Source organism: Aythya fuligula, chromosome 16, assembly GCF_009819795.1.
Source record: "Aythya fuligula isolate bAytFul2 chromosome 16, bAytFul2.pri, whole genome shotgun sequence".
NCBI lineage: Eukaryota > Metazoa > Chordata > Aves > Anseriformes > Anatidae > Aythya > Aythya fuligula.
In genome coordinates this window covers 10,473,414-10,500,589 of record NC_045574.1, presented here as the reverse complement: position 1 = coordinate 10,500,589, position 27,176 = coordinate 10,473,414, and the positions used below count along the sequence as shown (strand labels likewise).

General features: G+C 54.8%; 1 protein-coding gene across 2 annotated transcripts in view; it reads left to right on the top strand.

The window, feature by feature from the left end:
• Window positions 1-226: 226 nt before the first annotated feature.
• The window catches only part of PMEPA1 (prostate transmembrane protein, androgen induced 1), a 37,426-nt gene continuing 10,476 nt past the window's right edge, over window positions 227-27,176 (top strand). For both annotated transcript variants that reach the window (XM_032198620.1, XM_032198619.1), the window contains exon 1: window positions 227-345. In XM_032198620.1, coding sequence (XP_032054511.1) covers window positions 243-345 — 103 coding nt within the window. In that variant the 5' untranslated portion in view covers window positions 227-242. The remainder of the gene's footprint in view (window positions 346-27,176) is intronic.

Sequence of the window (27,176 nt, the reverse complement as noted above, 5' to 3'; positions counted from 1 at the left end):
CATTGCCCTCCCCCCGGCTCCCCCCCACACACCCCCCCCCCCGCGCCGAGGAGGAGCCCCGGCTTTATGTGGTGCTGCCCGGAGAGCGCTCGGCGGCCGGGAAGTTCTTTGTGTCGCCGTCGCCTTCTTTTTTTTTTTTTTTTTTTTTTTAATTTTTTATTTCTCCCCCCCCCCCTTTTTCCTTCTCTCTTCTCTCTCTCTCTCTCTCTATATTTTTTTTTTTGTTTTTCTTTTTTTTTTAAATGTATAACTTAATGGGTCTGAACAGCACGGCCGTAGCTCTTCAGCCCAATGTGTCCTGCACATGCAACTGCAAAAGGTCTTTGTTCCAGAGCATGGAGATCAGTAAGTGCCCGGCCGGCCGGGGGGGGCTGCAGGGGGGGCGAGGGTGCAAGGGGCGAGTGTGCGAGGGGTGAGGGTGCGAGGGGGGCAGCGTGCATTGAGTGTGCACGCGTGGGGGGGGGGGCTGCACGCGTGGGGTGTTCGCGCATGGGGGGTGCAGGGCTGTGGGTGCACGCGTAGGGGGGGTGCCACGCGGGGCTGGTGCCGCTCGTGGGGGGGGGGACACTCGTGGGAGGTGACCGGGGGAGGCGACACGCGTGGCCCCGGGGCCACCCTGGCCCCGCCGTTTCCCACCCCTCGGCTTCCCTCCTGGCCGCCCCCCGAGCCGCTCCCGTCTGTGCCGGGGGGCCCCGAGCACCCTCCCGGGGAGCCCTGCCCGGTTGTCCCCCCCCTCGGCCAGCCGGGCTGTGGGAGCTCCGGGGAGCAGCGAGGACAGCGCCTGCCCTCCGTGGCCACCGCCGCCCGGCTGCCGCTCGCCCTCGCCCCAGTGGCCAGGAAGGAGCCGGAGCCGGGGGGGAGCCGTGCGGGGCTGGGCAGCGGGGCTCAGCCGCCTTCTGGGCTGCCTCCAGCAGGGGAAGGCTTTGGGGGTGTCCCGGGCTGGGTGTGGGACATCAGGCTGTACCCCTCCAAGCACCTTGCTGCGTGCCCAGGGCCCTAAACCCGATGCAAACTGACCCCAAACGAGAGCCCGGGGTAGGGGCTCGCTTCCTACACCCCCAGCGTGGGGCTGGGGCAGGCTGGCTCCCGGTGGGTATAGGGGAAAGTCGGCTGAGCCGAGCCATGCCAGCCCCTGGCAGCACAGACTTTGCCCCGTTACCTCCGGCGGGGTTGCGGAGCGCCGTGTTAGGGCCGGCATCCGTCCCTGGCTATTTGGGGTGCCTTTCGGCCGGTGCTGCCTGCCCGCACCTCGTCCCCTTGCAGCCCTGCTCCCTTCAGGTGGCCGCGGCCCGGGGAAGCTCCGCGGGCGCTCGCACACCGCTACGGAAACGTGTTCCTGCCCAATCCTCGCACCCAACCATCCCCTTTGTACCGGCTGCACATTTAATCTTGATTTAATCTCATTCGTGTTCAGACAAAACTAAGCTGGATTTGCCTGATTTTATTAACACTGCCGGGACTGAATAGACCATTATTCTTCCCTGACTCGAGCAGGCCGGGCTAGGCGTGCATACCAATGGCAGCGTGTAAATAATGAAGATACAGTGCTTTTCTCTGTCAGATACAGTTCTTGCCTCTGTCAGCCTCAGCCAGCACGAGCTGTGTCCCACGCAGTTACAGGAGCACAGCCTTGGCCCCGGGTCTGAGCGAGGCTCGTGGGTACGGTGAAAGTTGGGGATTGGAACGGGCAGCGCCTTTTGGAGGAAAACCTTCGCTCCCAGCCCACTGGCGTGAGGGTTTGTTGGAAGTTCTCCGGCTTTTCCATTTTGTGCTCGGACCTTGCGGCGAGAGCATTTTGGTGTTGGTCTTCTTTTTCTCAGCGTGGGACCGGCCTGGTGGGAGGCTGGTGCCCGGGCTGGGCGCTGTGTGTGTGCCACCCCGGGGATGTGGGAGGGCACCCCAGGACCCCACAGGGTGCCTCTTTTTGGAGCCGGACGGGCCCCAAGCCCCTGGAGCAGGCTGCTGTCAGCCGGCCTGTCCCTGTCACCTCCCGGAGCCCGGCACCCAGCTCCATCGCCGCTGCTCTTTCTCCCTTCATTTCAGATAGGTTTTGTCACTGCCGGTGCCTTGATGGGGCTGTGGGGGCGTTGTGGGGGCCGTGACCCCATCGCCCCCTCCGTCTGGCTTCGGTGGGGAGGGCAGAGCTGAACCTCCCTGAGATAAACTCATTTTACAGCGTTGCTCCCTTCAGACAGCTTGATTTGTATTTACCTTTTCAATAGGACTTTGAGGGAACCTCTGGGCAGCTACCACCAGATGCTCTCTCATTTCCCAGCCCAAAGTTACCACGCCGGCACGTTTCGGGAAAGTGGCGGAGCTGTAAACTCTCCTAATTTAACCCTCTAATTAGGTTAACCGTGCAACTGATCCCCAAAACTATTTCTTCGCAGGCTTTGCTCCGCGCGGCGGGCTGCGGTGCGGCGGCAGCAGCTGGACCCTGCGCGGCTCCCGGATTAGGATTAGGATTAAGCCGGGGGGGGGGTGTTTGGGAAGGGGGCCGGGGCCTGCCCTGGCCGCGCCGTGGTGCCGACGGTGCTGGGCAGCCAGACGTCTGCGGCAGTGGTCGCTAATCGCCTCGGCGGGGTGACGGAGGTCAGGGGTGAGCTGCGCGTCGGAAGAGTCCGTAAATAACTAATTATTTGGCGCGTCGGCGTGCCTGCCTCCCCGCCAGCTCCCTGCTCACCCGCAGCAGGCAGCACAGCCGGCTGGGTTTTCCAGCATCCCGCGGCTGCTGTCCCTCTCCATCCAGCCCCAGCAGCAGGGACCTGACCCGTGCCAGGGCTGCTTCGTGCCCCAGGGGGGTTTCAGAGGGGCTGAGGTGCCCGGGCAGGGCTGGGACGGTGCGGGGAGCTGAGAGGTTCCTCAGAGGTCCTGCAGAGGTCTGGCTTCTGTGCTGGCCCTAGTCAAGGAGCTGGGGGGGAGCGAGGTGTTGGGGGGCCGAGCGAGCCAGCAGGGAGGTTTCTGTCCGAGGCTTTGAGGTTTTCACATTCTTCGGTTTAATAACAAACCAAATTTGCTGGCGGCTCGAGCAGGGATCGTGCTCCTTTCCACTTCGGGCTGCTTTTTTGGCAGATCTTTTCTCCCCTGACACCGCATCAGTGGCAGTTCCAGGCTCTTTCAGGACTGCATAATACACATTCACTTCTTTTTTCCTCCCCCCTTCGAGCTTTCCCCCAGGAGGAGCACCCGCAGGGAAGCCAGGGCTGCCACCGGCCCCTTAGCCAGCTGCAGAGCATTTTCACAAAGCGTGCTCGGGTTGTGGCTCTTGGTTTGACTTCAGCCAAACCCAGGAGAATCCCGTGTGTCCCTGGCTGCCTCCCCATCCACGCCGAGCACTGCCTCTCGCCCAGGGCAGCATCACTGTGTGCACCCCAGCAGCAGCACCATGCCCGGGGCGCGCTCCCACCGTCACCCCCAGCCAGGGCAGCGCCGGGGTCGTAAAGGCAGGGTTGGTTTTGTGCCCTCGAGCAGCGATGTAATCGGAGCGTTTTATAACCAGGGTTGAATGGCAGAATTAAAAGACGCAGAGGAGGAAATGGGAGGAAAAATAGTCTGCTTTTTTTTTTTTTTCCCTTTTTTTTTTTTTTTTTCTTCTCCCCTGGGTGAACACCTGGATCGCGTTGCACGGCGCAGCACCGGCGAGGCGGGTCGCAGCCCCGCGACACCCGCGCTCAGAGGCGCCTGGAATCATGCATAATGCAGCACGGAAACACGAGCTGGCTAATGCCTCCTCTTCCCTCGGCATCAGGGTGTATTCGGGAGGGTGTCTGACACAGTAAGTCCTGTTAGGCTGTGTCTGAAGGAGGTGCATCTCCTCCGCCCCCTGAACGAGCCCCTGGCTTGCCTTCCTTTCACCCAGTGTTGTGCTTTCAGATCCTGCCTGTGAGAGCTCTGGCATTGAGGAGTGTGTGGCATGCTGCACCCCTCCTGCTTTCCTTCAAGCCTAGAGCTCCCAAGGTGGGGTCTGACCCCCCCAAAGAAATTTTCAGGGTGCTGAATGAGCCTCACGAGTGCTGCTTGCTTTGCAGATGGAGAGAGGAATACCTACAAGCACACCTTCCCTCTGCTTATTTATTTCTGTTCGCTGTTCCTCACCAAATGTGCTAATATTTTTAGCTTTCCGGGGCTGAGAGTTGGCGGTTAGATAAATCCAGCTTTAGAATGAATTTGTAAACCTAAATTATAAATGGATAGACGTGAGGAGACCTTTCCAGGGGAAGTACCAAAATACACGGTGTCACTAATAGGCGGTAATTAGAGTCCAGCTCCTTTCCTGAGTAACTCGCCGTGCAGTCATGTCTGTTGGTCTTGTTTCAGGTAACAGCAACCGTCAGAATTTGGTAACTCTAATTAGCCAAGAAAGGTCATTTATTTGCAATGGCTTTTCATTTTCAAACCCGACTGCCGCCTTGCTTCCTGCAGGGAGATCCGTGCGTGGTGTGCAGTTTATCTAATCAGATCCTTTGGGTTCCCTGATAGCGTGCATCTCCTGGTGGCTGATTACATGCGAGGTAATAAAACCTGGCTGGGCAGCTCGCGGGGAGAGCCGTGCAAGGGCCACTTTGCCGCAATTAGCTAGAAACTTTGTTCACACCGTGAGCACACTCCCAGACGTCCATAAAGCAAAGGACTCATTAGTGGTGCTGGGGATGTTTTTCGCAGTGCTCATCCCGTCTGCGGGGCGAAATTGCCGCCTGATTATTTTATAATTCTTTCGGGTGGCGGAAGGCAGGTGGCTCGGCGGGTCCTAGGTGAGGAGACACGGCGGGGATCGGCCCTGCGGAGGCACTGCTTGCTCTGCACCAGGATTTGGGGGCAGGATTTGCCTCCATGGGACCGGGATGTGATCCTATCCTGCCTCTCTGCCCTTTGGAGCCAGTCCCATGGGCTGCTGCATCCCTGCTGCATCGCTGCGGGCTTGGCACTCCTCGGGGTGCAGGTCCACAGCATGGGCATTGTGCACGAGAGCTGCGTGCCTCTGAGCGCTGAGTTGTCAGTACCTGGAGAAGTGTTGGGGCAGGGTCTGTGTGTGTACGCAGGCACACACCCCTTGTGAAGTTAAGTGATTTAGCACTACAAGGAAATAGCTTAAAAAGAACTCGTTAAAGAAGTCATTGGTAACCAGAGAACGGAGTTTTTGGGTTTTGTTTTTTATTTTTTTGAAGCAGATGGATTTCAGTTGTAGAAGTTTATCGTCCAAATCAGAGGATTTGGGGAGCTATTGAGAGTAAGGAGAGCTTTGATGCTTTGGCAAGGAATACAGCTTCCAAGGCAGCACTTTGATCTGCATTTTAAATGCTTCTTTGTAATGACAGTTTCACAATTTCTTTTCTCATTTTAAGTCAGTTCTGCAGAGGTATGTTGTGAGAGAAAATAGTAACAGCGCACATTATTCCTGTCTGCTTTGCAGCCAGCTGGAACTTGTAGTTCATCCCAGATCTTTTGGCTACTATGGTAAATTTATGATTACACCAAAAAAAGAAATTAGCAGAGATGTTAAATATTATCAAAGCTTTGCAAATCTTTTGAAATATCTCCAGTGTGAAACCTAAGCTTGCATTAGCATTTCTGCTGCAGCACGTTGTACAGCATTTAGCTGAGCTCCCACCTAACGTTGCAGGTTCCTGACTTAGCTTTTTTTTCCACCTGGAAGGAGAGGTTCCCGTTCAGCACATGCATCCTTTCGGTCTGCTGTTGCACCCGAAGACCCTGAATCAGAAGCCTTCTGAAGAGAGCCTGCTGCTGCCATAGTGGTGCTGGTGGGAACCTTTTTCTTCCCCTTCTATCTGCTGCACATCCTCAGATAAACTCTGTGTGGAGGGAGGAGGTTGTCATCGCCTACATATTCTTATACAAGAGAGCTCGTTGCCTTACTTTATGTAGTAGGGATGGAGTAGGAGAGGGGTAAGAATTGAGAACGTTTATTAAGGTTTGTGTTTAAATCTCACGTAGCATCTTTCCTTCTTGTAACCAGTTTGGGTTGGGTTTACCTCTCTTGGGCAGTGAGCGGCCTTAAGGACGAAGGACAAGCAGGCAAGTTTTCCCAAATTGATGCAGAGCTGTGTAGTCGCTCTTTTTGTCCTGCTTTTGGCCTGTCCTGAGCACTGACTCCAAGGTGTACGTGGCTGGGAGCTCTGCCCTGCACCAAGCTCAGCCGGTGTGTAGGAAGGCTGCCTGCTTCATCTGCAAGCTCAATGAGCCTGTGAAGTTGGGTCTTAGGTAAGTGCAAAGGGTAGCAGCACTGCAAGGTCTTACCAAACAGCATCGTGTTTAGCTTGCGTCCTTTTCCAAAATGCGGTGACTTTGTTCTGTTGGGTGCCATCCCTGTTACTGCATCCCTCGCTGCTGCGTGGTGCTGGTGAGGCGGCTGCCAGGCGGTGTGGCCGTGGGCCTTGCCGATGCAGCTGTAGCACAGATGCACTGGTGCATGTTGTGGGGGTCAGGACGGCACCGAGTCTCCCATCACCTTTCCATTTTTTACCTTAACACTTCCTTTTGAGCGTGTAAAGGAAGATAACATTGCTCAGGTTATAGCTGATACAGGACCCCCAATTTTCCCAAGTAATCAGACTTCTGATTCCCAGCTGATGCAAGACTAGGTTTACGCTCCGTGCAGAGCAGGGCATGGTTAGTCTATTTGTGGTATGTGGCAATGTTGTCAGCGGCTGTGGCATTACATAAAGATATCTTGCACATCTCCTGAAACTTGCCTCACAAGTTGTCAGTGTTGGTGGATGTCCACGGCCCTTTCAAGTGGCTCACACATTCGTGCTCAGCGCATTCAGTCTCGCACATATCCTTAATAAAACGCCTCTGACTGCCTGATCTTTCCCTTGCAGCGTATATTCGGGATCGTACACCCAGAAATGCGAGTGCTTTTGCACGTGTCAGTTCTGAGATCCGTTCACCAGGCCCTGCTCTTGCAGGCTGTGACGAGGAGCCATGCGCGCGGCGTTTTGCTGGCACGAGGCACGCGCTGCAGCAGGTGCAGCAGCATTGCCCATTTCCCACGTCTGTGAGCCTGGCCCAGGCAGCCCAGCAAAGCACAATTCAGCCTTGGAGAAGGAGAGCCGGTTAACCCCCTGGCCTGGAACATACTGACAGTGAAAAGAGGCGCTTGCAGAGAAATCGATGCAACTTTTAAAGAATCACATGCAGGACGTGGTTTGGGGATTTTTTTTCTGCTCTCTTCATCCTGCCCAATATGTTAAGTAGCTGGTTTGTTACTCTAACCCCCTACAAATGATTGTCAGTAATAATTCTGTAAAACTATGAATCAACTCTGCATGACTTTGTGCAAATAGACTGAGTAATTTCTTTGTTCTTTTCTTCTTACTTTGTAATTGGAGTCTGTAAAAGCCCAAAGGTTTGGTCTTGTGGAAAGCATGATTCATTTATTGGTGTCTGTGCCGACTAGTTATCTTTCAGTAATTCCAGAGTGCTGCTACAAGCCAAGAGTGATTCATACATGGCTAAGTGCACAAACAAATGGGGTCATGGCCATCTGCAGAAACTTTTCTAATCTATTTATGGTATCGGAGAAAGAAGTGGGTGTATTAAGGATGATGGAATAGGTGTCAATTACATTAGTGAATATAACCAGTTAAGTAACACTAACCATTACTCAAAAAACACATCTGTTCCTTGCTAAAGATCACTACAGGAGGTTCTGTTTAAATGCTAGCGTAGGTCTGGTACAAGAAAGGGATTGAGTGTCTAGCATGTTTCCTAAGGAACTCACCATCTGAACGGCTTTGGTAGTCTCCTCTGCCTTCCTTGAGATGCAGACGATAACGTGCACTGTGGTGTTTGTAGTAGCAAAGTCCTGGCCTTTGCTGTTGCAGACCTCAGCCATTATATCCTTTACATGCAGAATTTGGCTTAATCCATAATTAACATGTGGCTCATGATGATTGATAACATTTCTCATTTGCACATCATGCAGAATGGCTGCACGATGTCTCGGTAGGGATGGTGGTGGCCAGCTGGGCTGTCTCTCCTCCCAAATGCATCCTCAGTGCTTCTGAATCTCAGAGGGAAGGAGACCTGCATCTTATGAGGTGGCTTTCTTCTACCTCCGTGCCATTTTACTCATTGTGAGAATGAATTTTCCCCTCTGTGACTGATAACAAAAGCAGTTCTGGCTGCATCCGCTTCAGAATTGCTTTGTTCAGGTTTCGGTGTTTCGGTTTGGGTTAGGCAGCGTTTGCTTGTGCTGTGCACTTGGGTGCCTGAGTTGGCTGAGACCTGCACGGCACGTGGGGGCTTTGCACCTGAGATGAGCGTACCCAACCAGACCCTGTGCTTGCAGAGCCCGTGGTGCTTCAGAAACCTCTCGTGGCTGCGGAGGCGAGTAGATTGCAGTGAGCACTGCGAGATCTGGCCGTGGATGTTCCCCCGAGCCCCCAGGCCCTGCCATGCTTGTGCAGGCACCGCTCAGGTGCTGCTGGTGTCTGGAGGACTCCAAGCACAGAGCTCCTGGACTTAGGTTTCTGTACACTGAATTTAAGCATTGGTGCTGGCCAAAAAGGTGGAAGAATTTGGCAACGTGACTTTGTTGTCCTTTGGCTGAAGCCAGGAAGGCTTTGACCATCCTGCTGCACTCACAGCATGTGCTCATGGAGGGGACCAGGACACGGATGTGCATGGTGTGCTTCGTAGAGGGAAGTGACCCCAACTGCTGCCCACAGTACTGATGTGCCTCTTGTGATGGCTGAACCCCTTTCTTCTGCCCTTGCTTTAAAGTCAACAGATTGTGCAAGCCGCATGCTAGCTTTACCTGCAGGGCAAGTGGGAAGGGAGCTGTGCCATTTGGATGAGCTCCTGAAGACATCTAAGGGCTGAGCACCGAGACAGCGTTCCCAAGCCCTGCTCCCCGCCGTGTCCCTCTGAAGCCGCTCACCACTGCCGTCCATCCACCTGCAGCACTGCCCTGGATGATTCCTGGGAAATTGGTGTGCCCGTGGGGCTGTGTGCAGGGAGGGTGGGAGATTTCCCCCGTAGTGTTCCCGTTTCACACTCTGATTGCTAGTAACAACACCAAATGCCCCAGAAGTGACGCTGTGCCCCAGCCTCGCACACCTCACCCGTGCTGCCCTGCCTGCGGTGCTGCTGGTTGTGGAGCTGCCATCTCAAGGACACCAGCTCACTGCTAGGGCTCTGGGGGGGAATCAGACCTCAGTGGCCTGGGGTTGGTCTTGTTCTTGGTGCCGTCAGTGTCCCCAGCTAGCCCAGGCCATTGGAGCCCAGTGTCCCTGCTGAGGGATGTCTCACTGCTTTCCTAGAGGAGCAGCTCCGGCTCTGCCCTTGATTTTCTGCCCTTTCCACCACTGCTGGTATTGTGCTCTGCTCGCTTCAATCATTGGTCACATGTGTGCAGTCCAGGCTCGTTGGTACTGAGCTCTGAAGGTGCTTTGGGGTTAGGTGCCACCGTTAGGACCCTTAAGGGGCAACGTGATTTATGGACACTTGCTTCACACAATGTGGAGTAAAATGATATTAAATTGTGATAATTTTCCCTATAATAAACAGGAATCTCACTTCTGTTGTTACGGCTATATTACTGTAGCAGGAATTTGCTTGAATTTGCAGATGCATTTTCCATTTGCAGATGCATTTTCCATTGAGCGTCTTCCACTCCAACATGCTCGCACACACACATGTAACACCTTAATGATACCAGTCGTTGGCTTGTGATGCCACGAGCGTTTTGTGTTTCTCTAGCATGGCTTACTCGTGGCAACGTCCATCAATCGCTCCTTCTTCACCTCCTGCAGCTCAGGCATCCCAGAGGCGCGAGGCCGGATCTGGCACAGGGCTGTGCGCTGGGTGCAGCCCCGGGTTCTGCAGCTCCTGGGTCTGCTGGTGGCTTTTAATCCTCAGCATCCTCATGGGTTTTCTTGGAAAATACTTCCCGGTGTCCATTGACTGCCATCCAGGCCTGAACGGTGAGGAATGATAAACGTAGTGACAGCCTCCATTTAAAAATTTTGCTCCGTGCTTTATATTAGTGCAGTGGTTTTTTTTTAGTTCTGAAAGGGCTCAGCCCAGGTTGTGTGGCTGGGCAGCGGGGCAAGGCTCACACCGCACTCCCAGCCCCGTGCGGGTGATCAGGAATTTCCCTTTTGACTTGGCCGCAGGGATTCGCTGCTCTTCAGCCCATGAGTACACTCCAGGCTCAGCAGGTTGGTGGCTCGGGAGGTGCTTTTCATCCCCTCCTGTTCTGCTGCCTGCTCTCGGCGGGATCACGCTGCATCTCGCAGCCATGTGTCTGCCTTGGTTACGCTTCCCGGGATTCGCAGACCCACGTTAAGGCTCTATTAAATTAAGCAAAGCGACCTTTAAAAAATCCACGTTTCAAGTGGAAGGAACGCTTTATGTAATGCAGGGGTATGCGAGGGGACCTAAATGCAAGCTTAAATTGGCTGGTACAAAAATAGGTGTCATTGTTTTTCTGCACAGTGATTTTACGGCGTCTGACTTCAACGTCCCCGTGAAATCCTGCATCCAGCCTGATGAGGGGACGGGGCCACAGGGGGCTGAGGAGCCACGCCATGGGACTGGCTCTAGGAACAGCCTTGCCGTGGTTTGCAAAATCAGATTTATCTGTCATTTGCTGAGGCGCTGCTTGGTTTGAGAGGTGGCTGGAGCATTGGTTCCTCCTTGCCCGTGTTTGCCCCTCGGGCTCGTCCCGCAGTATCAGGGCTGGCAGGGACACGGGGTGTCATTTTTGGGGCAGTAAGGGCAGACAGGTGAGAAACGGGTTGTTCTGCAGCTGTACCCTCCTGACAGCGAGCATGCCAAGAACCGCAGTGTTGTTTTCCAGCCCAATCAATGCAGTTAGTTAAAGCTGGATAATTTCGTGGCTGTAGGCACTTCTGTGGGCTTAGAGGAGAGCGGTGGCTTTGTTTGCCCCAGAGCTGTCACCCGGCCGTGCTGGGACTGGGAGCCTGAGGAAGTGGTATCGTGTTTTGACCCTGCATCCTCACAGTACTCCAGATAGCCTTTCCTCTTTCTATATTTGAAGCCTTTTCATTCTTCTGCTGGGAGATACAGAGCATAGCTCTCTCGGGTAACAACTGGCCCTTCCTCTCCTGGCCAGCTGGTCCCCAGGTACCTTCTCTCCAGAGGCAGCAACGCTCCTCCAAATCTTTCTGGCAGGAATTGGAGGAATGATCATTTCTTGGAGGTATCTTCAGCCGGTTAGGACTTAGAGTTGGTTTTCTTTTGAGCTTCCTAAAGGTCTTGCAAGGAGGAAAACTCATTTGCTTTCCTGAGAGCGTCTTAGCCAGCACATGGGAGGAAAGCCTGGCGCTGAGACAGGGTGGAAGAAGCTGAGATGTGATTTGTTTCTTCTTTGGAACTATCCCTTTTTAACTGCCCAAACAGCATTTCAAAGAAAATCTCTGCTCTTCTCTATCTCCTTCCAGCATTGTAATTCTATATAATCACTTTTCTTTCTCAAAAAGAATAGGGCATGATTTATTTATTTTTTTTGCAGAGGCAGGAAGGGATACATTCCAGATGTTGCTGGTCTACACTTTTTGCCTCTGTTTAACATTTAGTGGCTTTCAGTAAATATGCTGCGAGAGGTGGGGCTGATGTTTTTATTCCAGGCCGAATCATCCACAATAAATCCCATCTGCCGACGGGGGAGCGCATCTTGGCTGGGCACTGCTGCGGTTACGAGCTGCTGCTGCCTGTCCGGTGTTGCCGAGGCGGTGGCCAGCAAAGCCTCGCACGGTTGGTGCATTGAAGTTGTGAGTGACGATGAGAAGCAAAGCCTGAGGGTGGCCCGAGTGCTCCTCTGGGGTCTTTGCCCTCGCTGCTTCAGGGCTTTGCCGTCCCCTTACCGCCTGGCTGCTGTGCTCTGCAGGGAACGCTGTGTCCCCAATCCCATACAGACCTCACTGCCGAGCACCACGGCCACTTCTGCTTTCAGCCAGCTCGGTGACACCCACGTTGGTGGCACCCCGATGGCCCCACTGCTGGCACAGGGCTGGCTCCTGCAGCCAAGCCTTGCCATGTCACTGCCCGCAGTGCTTTTACCCGCTTTTGGGAATCTTTTTGCAAACGCAACCAAAAATCGTTTTCCGGCATATGTTGCACAGAGGTGTAACGGGACAAACGTGGCTTGCTCCGTTCCCTGCTTTTTGTCGTCTCCTGTTTGACCAAGCACACTTTGCAGTGCTGGCAGCCAGGTGGGTTGCACAATCGGGGTCAGACAGAGCCGCCAGCAGCTGCTGCTCCAGCCAGCCCAAGGGCTGCGGGCACTGCCTGCGGCTCTGCCCTGCTCCTCGGCTGCTGACTGTGTCTGCAAAGGAAAAGGAAGGTTATGTGTGAGTGGAGGAAAGGAAAGGAAGGGAGGGGAGCCGGCGCTGACTTGGGTCAGGGTCAAAGCACCGACTTTAAACCTTGCACCTTCAGAGGTTGATTCGCGTTTAAAAAGTTGGCAAAACGCATGGGGGAAACGAACAGCCAGCTGCGAGCACACAAGAGCCAGGCAAGTCCAGAGGGAGGCAAGGAGCAGCTTCCTAAAATCCCGCCTGACTTCGGAGAGTCCAGGCTCGCTGCTCCCACATTGCCAAAACGCCCCGGGCAATAACACTGTGTGCTGGGCTCCAGCATCGCCTCGGCTCCAGCTTGTGCTTGCGGTGGAAGATGGGTGGGTGCGTGGAAGATGCCGTCTTCAGGCCTCACGGGGAGGACCGACGGATTTCTGCCACCTCCTCAACCCCTCCAGGCCCACACTGCGGCACTGCCAACGTGCTCCTGGGTTAAAGGCCGCTTTGATAGGCCGGTAGGACTTCAGAATCAGACCGTGGCAGGTACTAATTAGTGCCATTATCAGCGACAGACAGTCCTTACAGGCTTCATAAACAGGCTGTGTGTGCAGGTGCTCCCTGCAGAAATCCCCTGTGGGGTGGGGTGGCGGCCGGCGTCCCGTGGGCGCTCCCCAGCCTTCGGCTTTTGCTGGGTGTCCGCGGGGACTTGTGCCCGTGGTCACAGCACGTCTGTGAACGCTGAGGCGCTGCTAACTGACAGCCCGGAGGGAAGTAAGGGATTGGCTTTTCTTCCTGACTTTTTGCTGTGGAAAAAGAGTGTGGGGTGGTTACTGAGAGTAACCACCACAGTTGGCTGCAGAGGGACCTTACACGAGCCAGCCCCTGGCGTGGTGGCTCCTGCAGGGACAGGCACTTTCTGCTTGCTTCCAAATGTCCCCAGGCTGCTGCTCAATTTAGAGACATCTCCGAGGGCTGGGTGCCTTTTGAAGCATGAGTATTGTTCCGTTTGTCATTATTCAGGTTCATTAGTGACCAGCTTTACAGTGAGGAAAAAAACTTCTGCGTATCTGTGAAATTGGATCGAGAACCTGACTTTTTTCAAGACTCCCGTTGGGCGTGGAAGGGGCTGCCCACGTTCAGGATGGACAAATCGAGTCCTCAGGAGGCCGGCTGAAGCAGCCTGGGGTTTCAGCTGAATTAGTTTGCAGAAGAGCCTGTGCTGTATTACAAGACATCATCAATGCATTTATATCTCTCTCAATTTATATTTGAGTTTTGAGAGTACCTCAGAAGTAAGGCGTCACTGCCCAGATGTGGTATCCCTAGCCTGCTAGAGAAGAAACGACTAAATAAAGTGTTAACAAGTGATGAATAAATGATTTTAAAAACAGCTAATCAATTGTTATAGAGCCCAGGAAGTCAATAGAGCTTATGACCTTGGCTTATAACCACACTTAGATCTTTAATGTGCTCGTAATACCTACAGAGCATTCACTAGGCTTTCACCAAGCATTTATCAGCAGAAGTCATAATCTAAAATGAGACAAAAAAGAATTATTATTTTGGTTGCAGTTCTTAGAGCCTAGGTGGTTGCAGTTGCGTGGTGGCCGTACAACTTGCACCCGTTGCCTGGCCCTGTGATTTGGGAAGGTGTGTGAGCAGGGAGCTGTTCTGGCCCTACTGCTCTTCCCCCTTCACGCGGCCTTCCCTGTCCCACGGTGTGTGCGCGTTTGTGCCCTGGGGAGGGAGGCAAAGATGCAAATGCAAGCGTGCGATTTTCTTAGAATATAAATAGCAAAAATATTATATTTTTTTTCTTTTTGGGTCAAGTCATTCCCTACAGTCTCCAGTCTCTTTTGTCACACACTTCGGGGGTTTTTATTCCTACCAGATGGATGTTATCTGCAGTGGGGTGCGGGACATTTCAGTAACCTTGCTGCCAGCCCCATTGTGCGGCCCAGCGAGGAGCTGCGTTTCCAGACCTCAGTGCCTGCGCAGAGGCGGGGGGAAACCTCCGTGGGCTTTGAAACGCTGCCGTCTGCACGGCTCGGCTCCCGCTATCAGATGGCTTTCTGCCTCGCCTTTGTTGTCTGGGTCCTTGTCTGCAGCTGCAGCGTGCCCGGCTGGGGCCAGGAGCCGCAGCTCAGGGGGATCTGGGGGTGTCCCCGCAGGGAGAGCCAGCGGAGAGGTGGGATGGGGCGCAGGACCTGGAGCACAGCCTGGCATGGGCTGGGTGCTGGCAGCATCAGACAAATCTGGCACCATGGGGAACCCCTGCCTGAGCCTCTGCGGATGCAGGGCTAAGCCCCTCTTACACCTGATCCAAGCAGATCCTGAGCACCGCTGCTCCCCAGACCGACCCGAGGGGGATGAGCTTTCATTGGGCCTTTTTTTTTTTTTTTTTCCTCTGTTTTATAAACTGTTCTGCTTTCCCCCTTCTTTCTGGTGACTGCTGGATGTCTCCAGCATGGATGTCAGGCTCTAAGTTCTGTAAATCAGACGTGAAACCCTACCACCAGGAGGGGACTGGTTTGTGGTGCTTGGGGACATGGTTCAGTGCTGATACTGGTGGTAGGGGGATGGTTGGAGCAGATGATCTTGGAGGGCTTTTCCGACCTCAGGGATTCAGTGATTCTGCAGAGCCTCAGCCTCTGCGAGGGACAGCCAGGAGAGCCGGGAGGGCGCAGTGAACCCTGTGGGGCCTCGGTGCCTGCCCTCCTGCTCCGCCTGGGTGCTGGCCTCGGGGCAGGAGTGCAGAGGGAAAGGAGGAGATGCCCTCGCTGAAGAGCTGCTCACCTGATCTAGATGCACTTCAGAGTAAGAGGGTGAGGTGGAGGGTTTCCATAAAAAGTGTAACTCGTGAAAATGCCTTCCCTGTTGACTTCTTAATGGTCTGAAACCCATCTGACACTCAGACCCCACCTGATCCCAAAGGCTGAGTGGTGCTCCCGGCAGCGCTCCCTGCTGCAATGCCCAGATGCACCGTCCTTTGTGGCACTGTTGCCAGTTTGGGTACTTCGTTATGTTACGTTATATTGTTATATTAGTCTAAATTGGTTTGTTTCCATAGCTGCGTGCCGCTGATAAAGCCTCATTGTGGGACCTGTCAGTCTTCCTGTACCAAAAATACTTCACACACAGCATCAGAAGGCAGGCGGCCGGCTGGTGGGTGCCGGGCCCTGAGAGCGCGCTGGGCACTGGACGTGGCGGCCTCTTTGGGGTGGCTTGGGGTGTCCCAGGGCATCCCAGTTCTGTTGCTGCCAGAGGGATGGAGTTTTGGAGATGTGGTGGGGAGAAGAGGGAGAAGGTCAGGCTGTCATTAGGGTGCGTTGGGTGCAGGATTGGTGTCAGCTGGCTGCAGGAACAACCAAACTCCCCCCTCGCTCCAAATTCAGCAGGTTCAGCTCCAGCTCTTTCACCTCACATCAGGGGCAGGTGGGCTTGTAACAGCTCCACGACCTGTCTGAGCTGCTGGGGGAGGTTTGCTTGGCTGGTCCCTGCGCTGCTGGTCTCCCCTGGAGGCCCAGCGTGGGAGCTGCGTGCCCTGTGACCAGGTGATGTGGCTACCACTTGTCCCTGGTGTTCGCCAGTCCCGTGCTGAGCATCCTGAGCCAGGAGGTGCTGCGGTGCCCAGGGTGCTGTGGCACATCTTGCAGCACTTTCTGTGCAGGATCAGCCCCCGCTGCCTGGTGGGCGCTGGGCTCTGGGTGCCCGTGGCACCGGGGCCTCCCCGGGGAGGCCGTGTGGTTGGGTTCCCCTCCGTGCTGTGCTCCGGGCACGTCTGAGCCTCCGTCTGGTCTCTTCTACTGCACGGCTCTGAGCACTCGGTAATAGTGTTTTCTTTCTGGCAGAGACGAGGGAGGGCTTTTAATAGGTCTTTTGTTTTCCCTTCGTGCAGTTCTCTGGCAGGAACTTGCCATTAGCTCTAGCATTTATTTGGGGTGTTTGTGTGGCACCACATCTCGCTGAGTATTTTTACACGGGGGGACCTCCGATGTGGAGAAGCCAAGGGGCTGCCCGGGGTGGCACAAAGGATGTCTCACAGCTGGGTCTGGGGTTCAGCCTTCCTGAATGCTGACTGCTCCCTCAGTTTGGTGGATAGGGAGCGTTTTGGCTCAGCCCCTTTCACGGCAATGAAAGGGGAAAGCAGAATGTGGAGGCTTCCTGAAGACACTGCGCTGCTTGCCCTCCCCATCAGCAGTGTGTGCTGGACCGAGGAGCGGGGTCATTGCCTTTAGGCGAGGCGATGCCCAGAGGCAGAGGGCATCCCATTGGGGTTCGCACTGTGAAATCCCACGGGCTGCCCATTCCTCCTGGGCTCTGTCCCAGAGTCACTGCCGAGCCATGGGCAGGGGTTTGGGCTGGCAGCTCGGGCCTCCTTCCTCCATCCTGCACTGCTGCTGTGCAGGATGGGCTCAGGACGCTTCCCCAGCCGTGTGTTGGGAAGGGGCACGGGTCGGGGTGCACCCCGCTGCAGGGCAGGGATGCTCAGCTGGGGTGGGGACGCCCTGTGGGGACTCAGCCCGCGACCCCAACGTGCACGGGTTTAAAGTCACCCAGGCAGCGCCCGGAAAGAAATGTGCTTTTGAAATGCAGTCGGGATCACCCCCACTCCAGCTCTTGCAGGCACAGATGCTCAGCTGACACCAGCTAAATAAAAACCTTTTAGCCCATGCCAGGAAGTCTAGAGCAAACTGCCAAAAAGCATCGAGGACCAAGACACAAAACCAAGTCGGGCCTGAGCAGAGCACTTAGAAATAACGGGTGGAACTGATGGGCTTCTGTCTCTTGGATTTTAGCACATGAGACGCTTCAGTCTCGGGGTTTTATTGAAATAGAATAGTGCAATTTTAAAGGTTTTCAGTAGACACAAAGTAAATAAGTCCCCTCACAACCAAGGGAAGATTTTTTTTTCCTTAATGCAGGCTTGACATGAAGCAATTGTGATTCCCCCCATCACTGCACTCCCCAGCTTTAAATCCAAGATGAGGTTTGCTGAAGGAGAACGTTCTTTGTGTAACTTTTAGCTATATTCAGAGATGGGACCTGAGCCCTTGCCGTGTGTCTATGTCCCCCTGTGCTGGCTGCATGCTCCTGGTGCTGCAGTGAAGGAAAGGGGAAAGAGGGACCCGCTACGTGCCCAAGTTGGTAGTGAGGTTCTTGCAGTTTCTCTTTTTTTTTTCCTGGCAGGAAGACATGACAAAAAAATTGGCAGGCTCATACTTTTTATTATTGAATTAAAATCTATTAAATACTAACCGAGAGCCAAAACCTGAAATCCTTATTAGGCAGCGCTGTCGGTGAAGTGAATGCTTCTGGATCTGGCGCTCCCTGCACCCCGTGTTTATGTGCGTGTGCATTGTGTGAAGAGCGAGCGTATGAAACTCAGATCGAGGTTTTAAATAGGAATAACACCGGCAGCTATTTCTCAGTGAATCCAAGGCTGCGATGTGTCTGGCTCTTGCCAGCGGGAATTGCAGAGGCAGCTCTTGCACGCCCCGTGGCTGCTCTGACAGCTGCAGCGCTGGGGCCGGTTCACAGCCTGAGTGCTGCTAAGCAGAAGCAATGGGGTTTATGGGTCCGTGCCTGGGGATGTGCTGCTGTGCAGAGGGCCCGTGGGATCCTGGTGAGCCTGGCTGGCTCCCACCTGATCCCGGTGCCCTGAGCATGGAGGGGATGAAGCTGGTGGCATGGGGCTCACAGAGCGTGGCTCAGAACCGGTGGCATTGTCCCATCCCTGCTGGGCTTGGTGTTCCCATATCCTGCTGAGGAGTCAAAAGCAATTACAGTAAACAAAAAAATGAAGTTGGAGGCGCTCACTGGAGAGTGACCCGTTGGAGAGACCCATGGGGATCCTGCACCACGTCTGCAGTGCCTGGAGGCAGCCCTGGCAGAAATCCCGCAGTAGGGCGCAGAGCAAGGTGTCTCCATGGCCTCAGGCTTCACCCTGCTGGGGAATACACGGCACGGGCACAGCTGGGTGACTCCGATAGGACTTGGCCTCTGCTAAAAACCTTTAAAAAGGCTTCCTGAAGTCAGGTCTGTTGGCTGCAAGGCGTGCGGGGTGCTGGATGGCACGTGCCCCAGGAAGGTGTCCGTGGCACCTGCGATGGGATGAAGGATGCTGTCTGTGTGGGGTGAAACGGTGCTAAATTAAACTCTCCGTAAGGGGAGGAAAGCATCCAGCCCCGTTCTTTACTGCTCATTTTAGTAATTTCTTCCAGATAACCTACACATCTGTGTCAGTGCAATTAAAAGAGAAATGCTGCCTAATGAACAGTTGTAGCCCTTGGGCTATTGCGGAATGAGCAAGTGAAGTTGGAAACAGTCTTATTAAAATAATAATTAAGAAACAAGGGTGGGGAGGCAGAGGGAGACGCAGCGAGGTGGCGGTGGGATGCAGTAGGGTGAGGAGCTGAGGGACGCTGCAATGAACCTGACCTTGTGGTGCTGCCGCCCCTGTCCTGGGGGAGCACCCATGGGGTGTGGGTGCAGCGGGGGCTGGCCGTGCCCCCCAGACCCTTTATCCTGTCCATAGGTTTGTCTCAGTCTGTGGCACAGCCAAGTAGGGCCGTGGATCACCAACCCCCATAGCAGAGGTGACCCGGCTGCAGCCCTACAGGCACGCTTGCTGCTCGCTGATCCACTGTGGGCAGCCCGGGTTGGGGCTGTTGAGCCGCATTTTGCATATATCCTCTGAGATCCCCGACAGCTGATACAGCTCAGGAAGGGAGGAGAGTTTTGTGGGTTAGACAGGGTTGTATCTGCTTTTGTTTTTTTACAGAAAGCTGTCCTTTGTCAGGAAAGAGTGGGAACCCTGTGTGCACCCCCATAGTTTGCATCGACTTTTCTCGCTGGGTCACTGTCCTGAGGACAGAGCCTGCCCAGGCTGAACTGGCAGTGATGGAGGCTGGGCAGTTCGCTGTGCGAGACAGTTTCGCCCTTCTGCTTTCAAGTAAATAATAAAAAAAAAGTCCTTTTCAGTGTTAACCCTTTGAGTTTGAATAGCAGCTCTCCACAAATCCTGGTTTTGTAGCAATTAACGCTCGAAGCTGGCTTTTTAAAACTTAACCACTCCTCTGTGGAAATGCATGTGGCCACAGAGATAGCGATGTCTCGGAGTGACAATAAAAAAATAAGCAAATGCTGCTGGAATGATACATCGGGATGATTTTCGTGGGATTTAGATCTACAAGCTATGGAGGTTTTTTGTTGTGTTTTTTTTTTTTTCTTTCTTTCTTTCTTTCTTTTTAAATAGTTGCGAACTGAAGTGATTACTTATCATTTTGGTTTTAACTCCATCTGACAAATCGTTTTAGATGGAGAAAGCAATACTGCATCTTTAAATGGCTACTCTGTCAGCGCATCTTGCAGGGCTTTAAATGCCCTTTGTTATCGCAGTCTAGACAGGACGCAGGCGGAATATTTGATATGTTATAAGGCAAAGATTTGACAAGGTTGAATTAATTTACCGGCTTATTTAAAACGGTATTTCAAAACATTTTTCTTTACAAACTTGTCTTTCTCTCTCTGCCTATATATATTTTTTTCAAAGTTAGTGCCGTATGTTTCAACTGTTTAGACTGGGAGAGGAGACATTAGCTTACTGCAGCCTGCAGTACTTTAATTGCCCTTTTTATGACTGTCTAGACATCATGCAGATGCATGTTTGTGGTGAGAAGACATTTCCCCCTCTGGTTATACGATAATCTGAACCCTTTACATTGCCTATCTCCTTACCCCCTCTGTCCTGGAATGCGTTTTACTCCCTCCATCTCTGAAAAAATCACTTCTTCTCTGGTTAATTTTTTGAAGGACGCTTCCCCCCTTTTTCCGTGCTTTTCAGGGTGTTTATTTGTGGATGCTAATGCTTTCGGGGGCCATAAAGGTACACGGAGCAGACCCCTTGCACCAGTCCCGGTGGTGTGGCAGTGGGGCTGCGTGCCGGATCTTGCGGTGTGGATCCCCGGGTGTCCCTGCGTGGGTCTGTGCGGGTACCCGAGCACATGGGGCCGCCTGTTTGTTTGTGTTCCCTGTGCCATGAGAGCCCGGCCAGGTTTAAGAATGAAAATATCAGCAAGGTTTGAATGGGTTCCGAGTTTTAGTTATGCAAATCGGGTGCATTAATTAACCCCGTTGCTATAGCTACTGCTTTATTGTTAAACGCGGTGAAAAGGGGACAAGCTGTGTTGCTGGATAATCCTCCCCTCTGTGCTCTTCTTCCCCCGGCCTCCCAAAGTCTTCCTCCGCCCCGGCGCGAGGGCAGCTGCTGCGCCGCCGTCCCTGTCCCCATCCCTGTCCCCGTGGGCAGGTGGCGGTCGCCCGCGGTGGCTGCTGAAAAGCCAAACGAGACGTCCCCTCGGCACAGAGCGAGGGGCGCAGGGGGACGGGCGAGCCAAGGGGCTCCTCGCCCCCGTGGCCTCGTCCCACCGGCCTCCCCGAAAACCCTTTTGTTGGCGCTGACCTCGCTGGGCGGCCGTAAATTTTCCGCCGTGGCCCCATGTCATCAATCTGCCTTCTGGTGGCTGCGCCGCATGGGAAAGGTCCCGGCACGGGGGTGGGGGACAATGGAGGGGCGCAGATGGGACGGGGATGGGGACGGGGACAGGGACAAGGATGGGGACAAGGATGGAGATGGGGCACCTCGTCCTGCCCAGCCAGTAAGAGGAGCACCAGCCCAGGTCTTGGCCCTAGAAACTGGCCCCGTTCAGCACTGTTGGGGTTTACCTGGGAGAAAAGCTGCCTTTTTTTTGTCTGCTTCAAGACTCATGAATGCAATCCACCACCCCAAAATGTGGACCTTCAGCTTTGCTGCTGCTGAAGTTATTTAAAAGCTTTCTAGGCTGTTGCTGCAATCAGGGTGGAAGTTCATTACCTTTTAATTTAATCAGACTTGGGGTGGTTTTTCTCACCTCCTCCATTTGCCCTGGCACACGTGTTTATGTACATAAATAGATTTATTTTTTCCACATACCTGCACGAGAGTACATGCACATATTCCCTCCCATCTGGCGGCGCTCAGACCAGTTCAAGACCTGAACTTGAACACTGCAGTGACCAAACGCAGTGTGTGTGTGTGGGCACTTGGGTGCAATTTGCATTTTTATCTGCAGTGCCCGACTGTCTATGACTTCAGATTGCATTTGTTTCTTGGAAATAACCGGCCTGGTGAAATGTCACTTCTTTTGCAAGCGAAAGCTGCAGAGCTACGTAGAAGATAACGGCACTTAAAAAGAGGTACAGAAAGGAGAGGTGTCCTGCTGATAAGGCCCTGGGCAGAGCTGAGGAAATCCGGTTTCGATTACAGCCCAGCGTGGCTCTGGCCAGCTCGTCCCGGCCGCATTTCAACACCCGTCTGCTCCCGGGCCGGGCCATGGGCTGGGTGCCCCGGAGAGGAGGGTGAGGAACGGTTTGAGGGGCTGGAAGGGGCTTTGCCTCCTCTGCCTGGAGGCCAGGATCAGCCAACACGTTAGCACACTGCCTGGTGCTGCTGCCTGACCTGTGTCTGCTGCAGGTGCCCTGGTGCTGGTTGCCACAGGGCCATGGGATGCACTGGGCTCAGGGGTGGCTGTACTGGGAGTACGAGTGGGAAGGGAAATGGCCCAGAGGGTGGCCGGTGGGGTGCAGGGAGGAAAGGCCCCATCACCAGCAGCACCCAGTGGTGCGAGGCTGTGGTCCCTGCCCAGGGGACATCCAGCGACAGGGCTCCGAAAGGCAGGACCCAACCCTCTAATTGCTGTGAGCCTTCCGGAGAGGTGGCGAAGCCCTCCCTGGATGCAGTGTTTGCTCTCCTCCGAGCGTCCGTGACTGGCAATTTGTCTGTCGAAACAGATGTGGGCAGCAACAAACATCTATTTCTATAACTAGAAACAAATTTGGTAATTGCCTCTTTCAACAGGACTTGCTCAAGCAGGAAATGAAATTCCTAAATGGCAGTTAGCAAAAGTATTTATAGCTAAGTTCATAAATGAGACGTGCTTTCCTTTGTCATGAGATTCTGCTGCTTGGAAGGAAAAAACCTCCGGCAGCAAGCCGCATATTGATCAGGAGCGTTTCCAGGGTCCGCGAAAATGCTTATTTATTAATGCGTTTATTTTTACTATCTGCAGCAGCAACCCCGACAGGACCTCTTTGGTCTTCCCGGGTCACTTGGCAGGGTTTCATCCGGATGTTGTGCGCTGGGTCTTGGCAGTGATTTTCGGCAGAGTCGATCTGAGCCGTGCTGTCTGGGGGTGTGCGAGGCCTGCAGCTCTTGGCCCCGTCTCCCACCTTGGATGCTTGTGGTGCTGAGGAGGTTTTTTGGGGCCGTGCCCCCTGCTGGGGTGGATGTGGGGTGTTAGGGTGTGATGGAAGGGTGATGAGGGCTCTCGGGGTCTGGTGCTGTGTGGAGCCTCAGCAGACAGGGGAGATTCGCCCCAGCTTGGAGGGGCCATGAGAGCTGCTCAGAATTTCCTAGTGAGCAAGCAAATTTGCTTATCTTTCAAGTGCAAAATCAAAACGACTTTATTCTTTTAACTCCCTTGAACTGGCCTTCCCCTTGGGAGAAACTTCAAAAGCGGCGTCCTCCTTGCAGGAATTGCAGTAGGCTTGGATCGAGCTCAGTGCGCTTGCAATATGTCATCTGAAAATAGCGAAAGGGGAGGGAGCACACAAAAAGGGAGGAAAATGGTGGGAATACACAATTTTTTAGAGTCCAAGTGTCCTGGAAAACCTCCTTAGTTCCCGTTGCTCTGGTGGGGCTGGTTAATGTCTCTCAGACTTTCTCTAAACACGTTGCCAGCTGACAGGTCTTTGTTGGGAGCCAAAAGGTGTCCCAGCTGTGAGAGCTGCTGACCCCAGCTCGAATGATTGCGATCCCTGTGTAAAAGCAGAGAGCTGCCATGTCCATCGTTCCCTTTTGGCCTCTGAACGCAGCCCCTGCTCCTTTGGGTCCCTCTAGTAGCCCCGCCAGCCTGGGAGGCTCACCTGTAGGAACAGCAGCAGCGAGATGTGACCGGGGCTATCACCGGGTTTTAGGGACTAAGACATTTTCTGAGGCCCAATCCCCCCGATGCTTCCACAGCTGTAAGCACGAAATGGGGCCATTTCCTTTAAAACAAACAGAAAAAGGAGTGGGGGTGCAGGATGAGGCCATCGCCAGTGACTCAGAGGATGTGATGCGTGATTACCCAGGGTGACAAACGAAGAAAACCAACTAGATTAAACGCACAGCTAGGGTCCAAGCGTGGACAGAGTCCAACGTGACTTCTTGGGCCGCCGTTGCCCATCCTCCTGCAAGGACTTCTCTCAAGCCAGCCCCTTCTGCAGGTCCTGGTGCCAGCATCATCCTGGTGCATTTGGCAAGGCTGAATCCAGCGGGCTCTCTCCGGCCGTCCCGCTTGCTGCCATGGGCCTGATCCTGCTCTTTTGTGCCTCGGAGCTGCTGCTGCAGCTTCAGGACACTGCTGGTCTGTGCCAGCGACAGCAGTATCGTGCTCTGTATCTACCCTCGGTACTTCCCGTGCTGCCTCGTAAACAAACACAATTGTTGACAATCTGATGGGCCCTTTGTATGCGGTTTTATGGAGGCATTATTTCGGAGATAAATGTAGCAGATAAATGCTGACACACAAATATTGCAGCCGTGACTTTGCCTGGCCTGATTGTTTCGAAGATGACCTCGCAGACAAATGGCAGGGGCTGCGTAATCCACCGTCTGAAGTTCTTTGTTCTTTCGTCTCGTCTTCCCCGGGCACAGGCTCAGGGAGCCAGAGCATTGGTCCCCAGCAAGTGGAGCTCGGCAGCTGCTGGGTGAAACCTCTCCGTAAGACAGGAGCAGCGCTCGGTGCTGCGCCCGCGTTGGCAGCCCGCAGATTCCAGCTGTTGCCTGGAGCTTTTTTTTGGTTCTTGCTTAAATTAGAGCAGTTGCTTAGCACAAGGGGCATGTCCCCCTACGGATAGGATGGTGCTGAGCTGCTGCAGCAGGCTGGGTTGCTGCTGTGCCGGGGTGCTTTGCTCCACGGTGTGTGTATACACAGGGTGCTGCTGCGGGGCCGTGGGCTGCAGCAGGGCCCGAGCCCCCTGCGGGAGGGTTGGGAGGTGTTTCCCTGGTAAAAGCAGAGCTCTGAGGGGTGCCGGCACTCAGACGGCCCTTCTCGAATTCACATTCTTTAGCTTTGAGTAGAAAAAGGAGGTCCACGGTTTGGCTGCGTCACTTAACCCACATCCTTGTGCAGAGGCTTTGGTGAGTGTCTGGCTAAGCCATCGCGCTTCAGCTGGGCTCAGTTTGCTGAGGGTAACCCCGGGTCCTTCAGGTTGGTCTGAAGTACGCCCAGACCACACTGTGACATCTGTCCCTGGCTCTCCAGAAGCGTGGCAGGCACGATGCAAGCCCCTGGGCTGTAGGGCTCTGACAGAAGCCCCGCTACATGTGCACGGGGACCTGGGGGGGCTGCAGGAGAGCTCTGGGGGTGCCCCCTTTGGTCCAGGCCTGCAGCAAGGCAGCTCAGCGATGCCAGCTCCCGGCCTTCCTGGCTCTCTGCTCACAAAAGGCTGTGTTGGGGTGTACGAGGCAAGGTGGCTCAGCGTGTCCTCAGCTGCCGTCCTCTGAAAGTGGCCGGGACTCGTTCCGTGCCCTGATTATTGGGGCACACAAGGTAGCGGGTGGCTCGCAGCTGCTGGTGGAAGGACAGCCCGTGTGCCTCTCATTGCTTTTGCCGGTGCCTGGGGGCACAGCAGCAGCTGTGGGGCTCTGAAACGGGTACAGGGACAGGAGGGGAGCGAGTTGGGCTGTCCAGGAGCTGCCGGGATGGATCTGGGTGTCTGTCTCACTCCCGTACCCCATCCCACTTCCCCCACTGCCGCTACCTTCGGCCAGCGGTGTGGGTGCTGAGGGCAGCTGGAAGGCAGACCCGTTGCATCCACTTTTATCTCTGCCTCCCCGCTGGCAACAAGCTCGGTGCCAAGGCAGCAGGGGGCTGTTGGGGAAGGTGCTGGGTCGTGTCCTCGTTGTGCCTCCCAAACGTGCTGTAGGTAGGGGAGCAGGGATGACCGGACCAGCAGCTGAAGGTGTTTGCTGTAGGGTACTGGGGGAGCAGCCCAGATTTTGGGTGCTGACAGACACTCACTGAAGCTGGGAGAGGGGGACCTCAGTCTGCCCCTGTTCCATCTGTGCTTTGTGGGGCTGCACAGGCTTGTTGGGAAGCCTTGAGGTTACCGGCCCCATAGTGCTCTTGGCTGAAGTCCTTGTGTGTCCCTGCTCGGCACCCCACAAAGCTTGCAGGTGCAGGATTTGGGGGATCACAGGCAGGGGGAAGGATGTGTGGACACTCCTCAGCCCCAGGCTTCGCACTGTTGGCAGCACCACGATGATGTGGGCTTCATTTCTCCCCACCGCTTTCCTCTGCAGTAGCCTTATCTGCACACCCTGCCAAAACGTGTCTGTACCGTTATTTATTTTCAATACATTTTTTTACATAACAACAGCGCTGGCATCAGTGGCTGCAAGGAACCTGTTCAAGGAAAAGGTGCCCGAAGGTGGGGCTGGAGAAGGCTACAAGGTGAAGAAGGAGCCAGGGCTGGGCACGTCTCTCTGTGCCAGGGCAGCTCCGTGTGTCCGAGATGTTAATGGAAAAGCAGAGCAGCAGTGCGTGATGGGGGCTCGCAGCAGATCCACGAGCACTATTTATTAATTCCTCCCGTTGATTTCACCACATCTGGCGTGTGTGTGGAGCCCTTCCTTCCCGGGGTGCGCGTGGGGCCGTGCTGGGGAGGGGGCAGTGCTGGGCTCAGCTGGATTCCCAGGGATTAGGGAAGGAGCCAGGACATGCGGGGTGACCCTGGGGTGCCTCCACGTGCAGCTGGCAGCAGGCAGCACTTCATTTATGGCTTCTATGACCTTTCAGGACTGACCATGGTCTTACCATCCCCTGCTGCAGGGCTTGTGCTGGGATCTGGTGCGGTTCAACCTGGTGCAGCCACGGGGGGGGGGTCCCGCCGCCGTGCCCCGCTCCACGGCACCGCGGGCGCTGGGCCAGGATCTGTTGAATCACGGCGCTGAGTCACCGCCTGCACCAGGCTCCATAAATAACCCCAGGCGCTGAGCTCCGCGCCCCGCACGGCGAGGAGCAGGAGGAGCCGCCAAGGGCTCCGGCAGCAGAAAGCATCTCAGCGCCGCCACTGCCCGAGGCGCAGGGGGAGTCCCACCACCGCTCGGCGCCGTGCCCGTGGCACCGTGCCCCCGGCTATCCCCGTGCCGCCCCGCGGGAGCCTCCTGCGTGCCCCAGGGCTTCCCCACTCCTGCCCCATAATTGCACCCTGCCCCGTTGGGCTCCCTGCTCCGTGCTGAGGTCAGGCACCTCGTACTGTCCCAGGAGGACCTCAGTCCCATCGTTTCCCACAGCCAGCCGCACAGAACCTGAACGTCCATCATTCTGAGGCAGTGGCTCTGCTGCTAGAGCAGGGAGGGAGAAGGGATGCTGCGGCGTGCCCACCAACCTACACCTCCTGGTATTTCAGCAGGCAAGGCATGAAAGCCTTACTCTCCCTGCCCGTTTTGTTGAGGCTTGCTGGGCAGCGGGAGGAATCTGCACAAAACCGTCCTGTCCAGCCTCGGTGCAGAAGTTGTGCCCTCTTTACTCACTTCCTTTTGGATTTTCTTAGCACCTGTTTCTAGATCAAGGGAAGCTGCTGGAGTTACAGCAGCAGCCAAACTTCATTTTTTTTTTTGCCTTTTCTGTGATCTGTGATGCTGTTTAGGCAACTTGGAAATTTCCCCCATAGCAGCAGGATTGTGCTCACCAGAGCCCTTTTCCAGTTCTGGGGCCATTCCCCCTGCCCCAGACCCAGCTCGGCGGGGCTGCCACCCCCCTCCAGTGGCAGGGGACAGTCCGGCACCTTGGGGTGCCCCAGCCC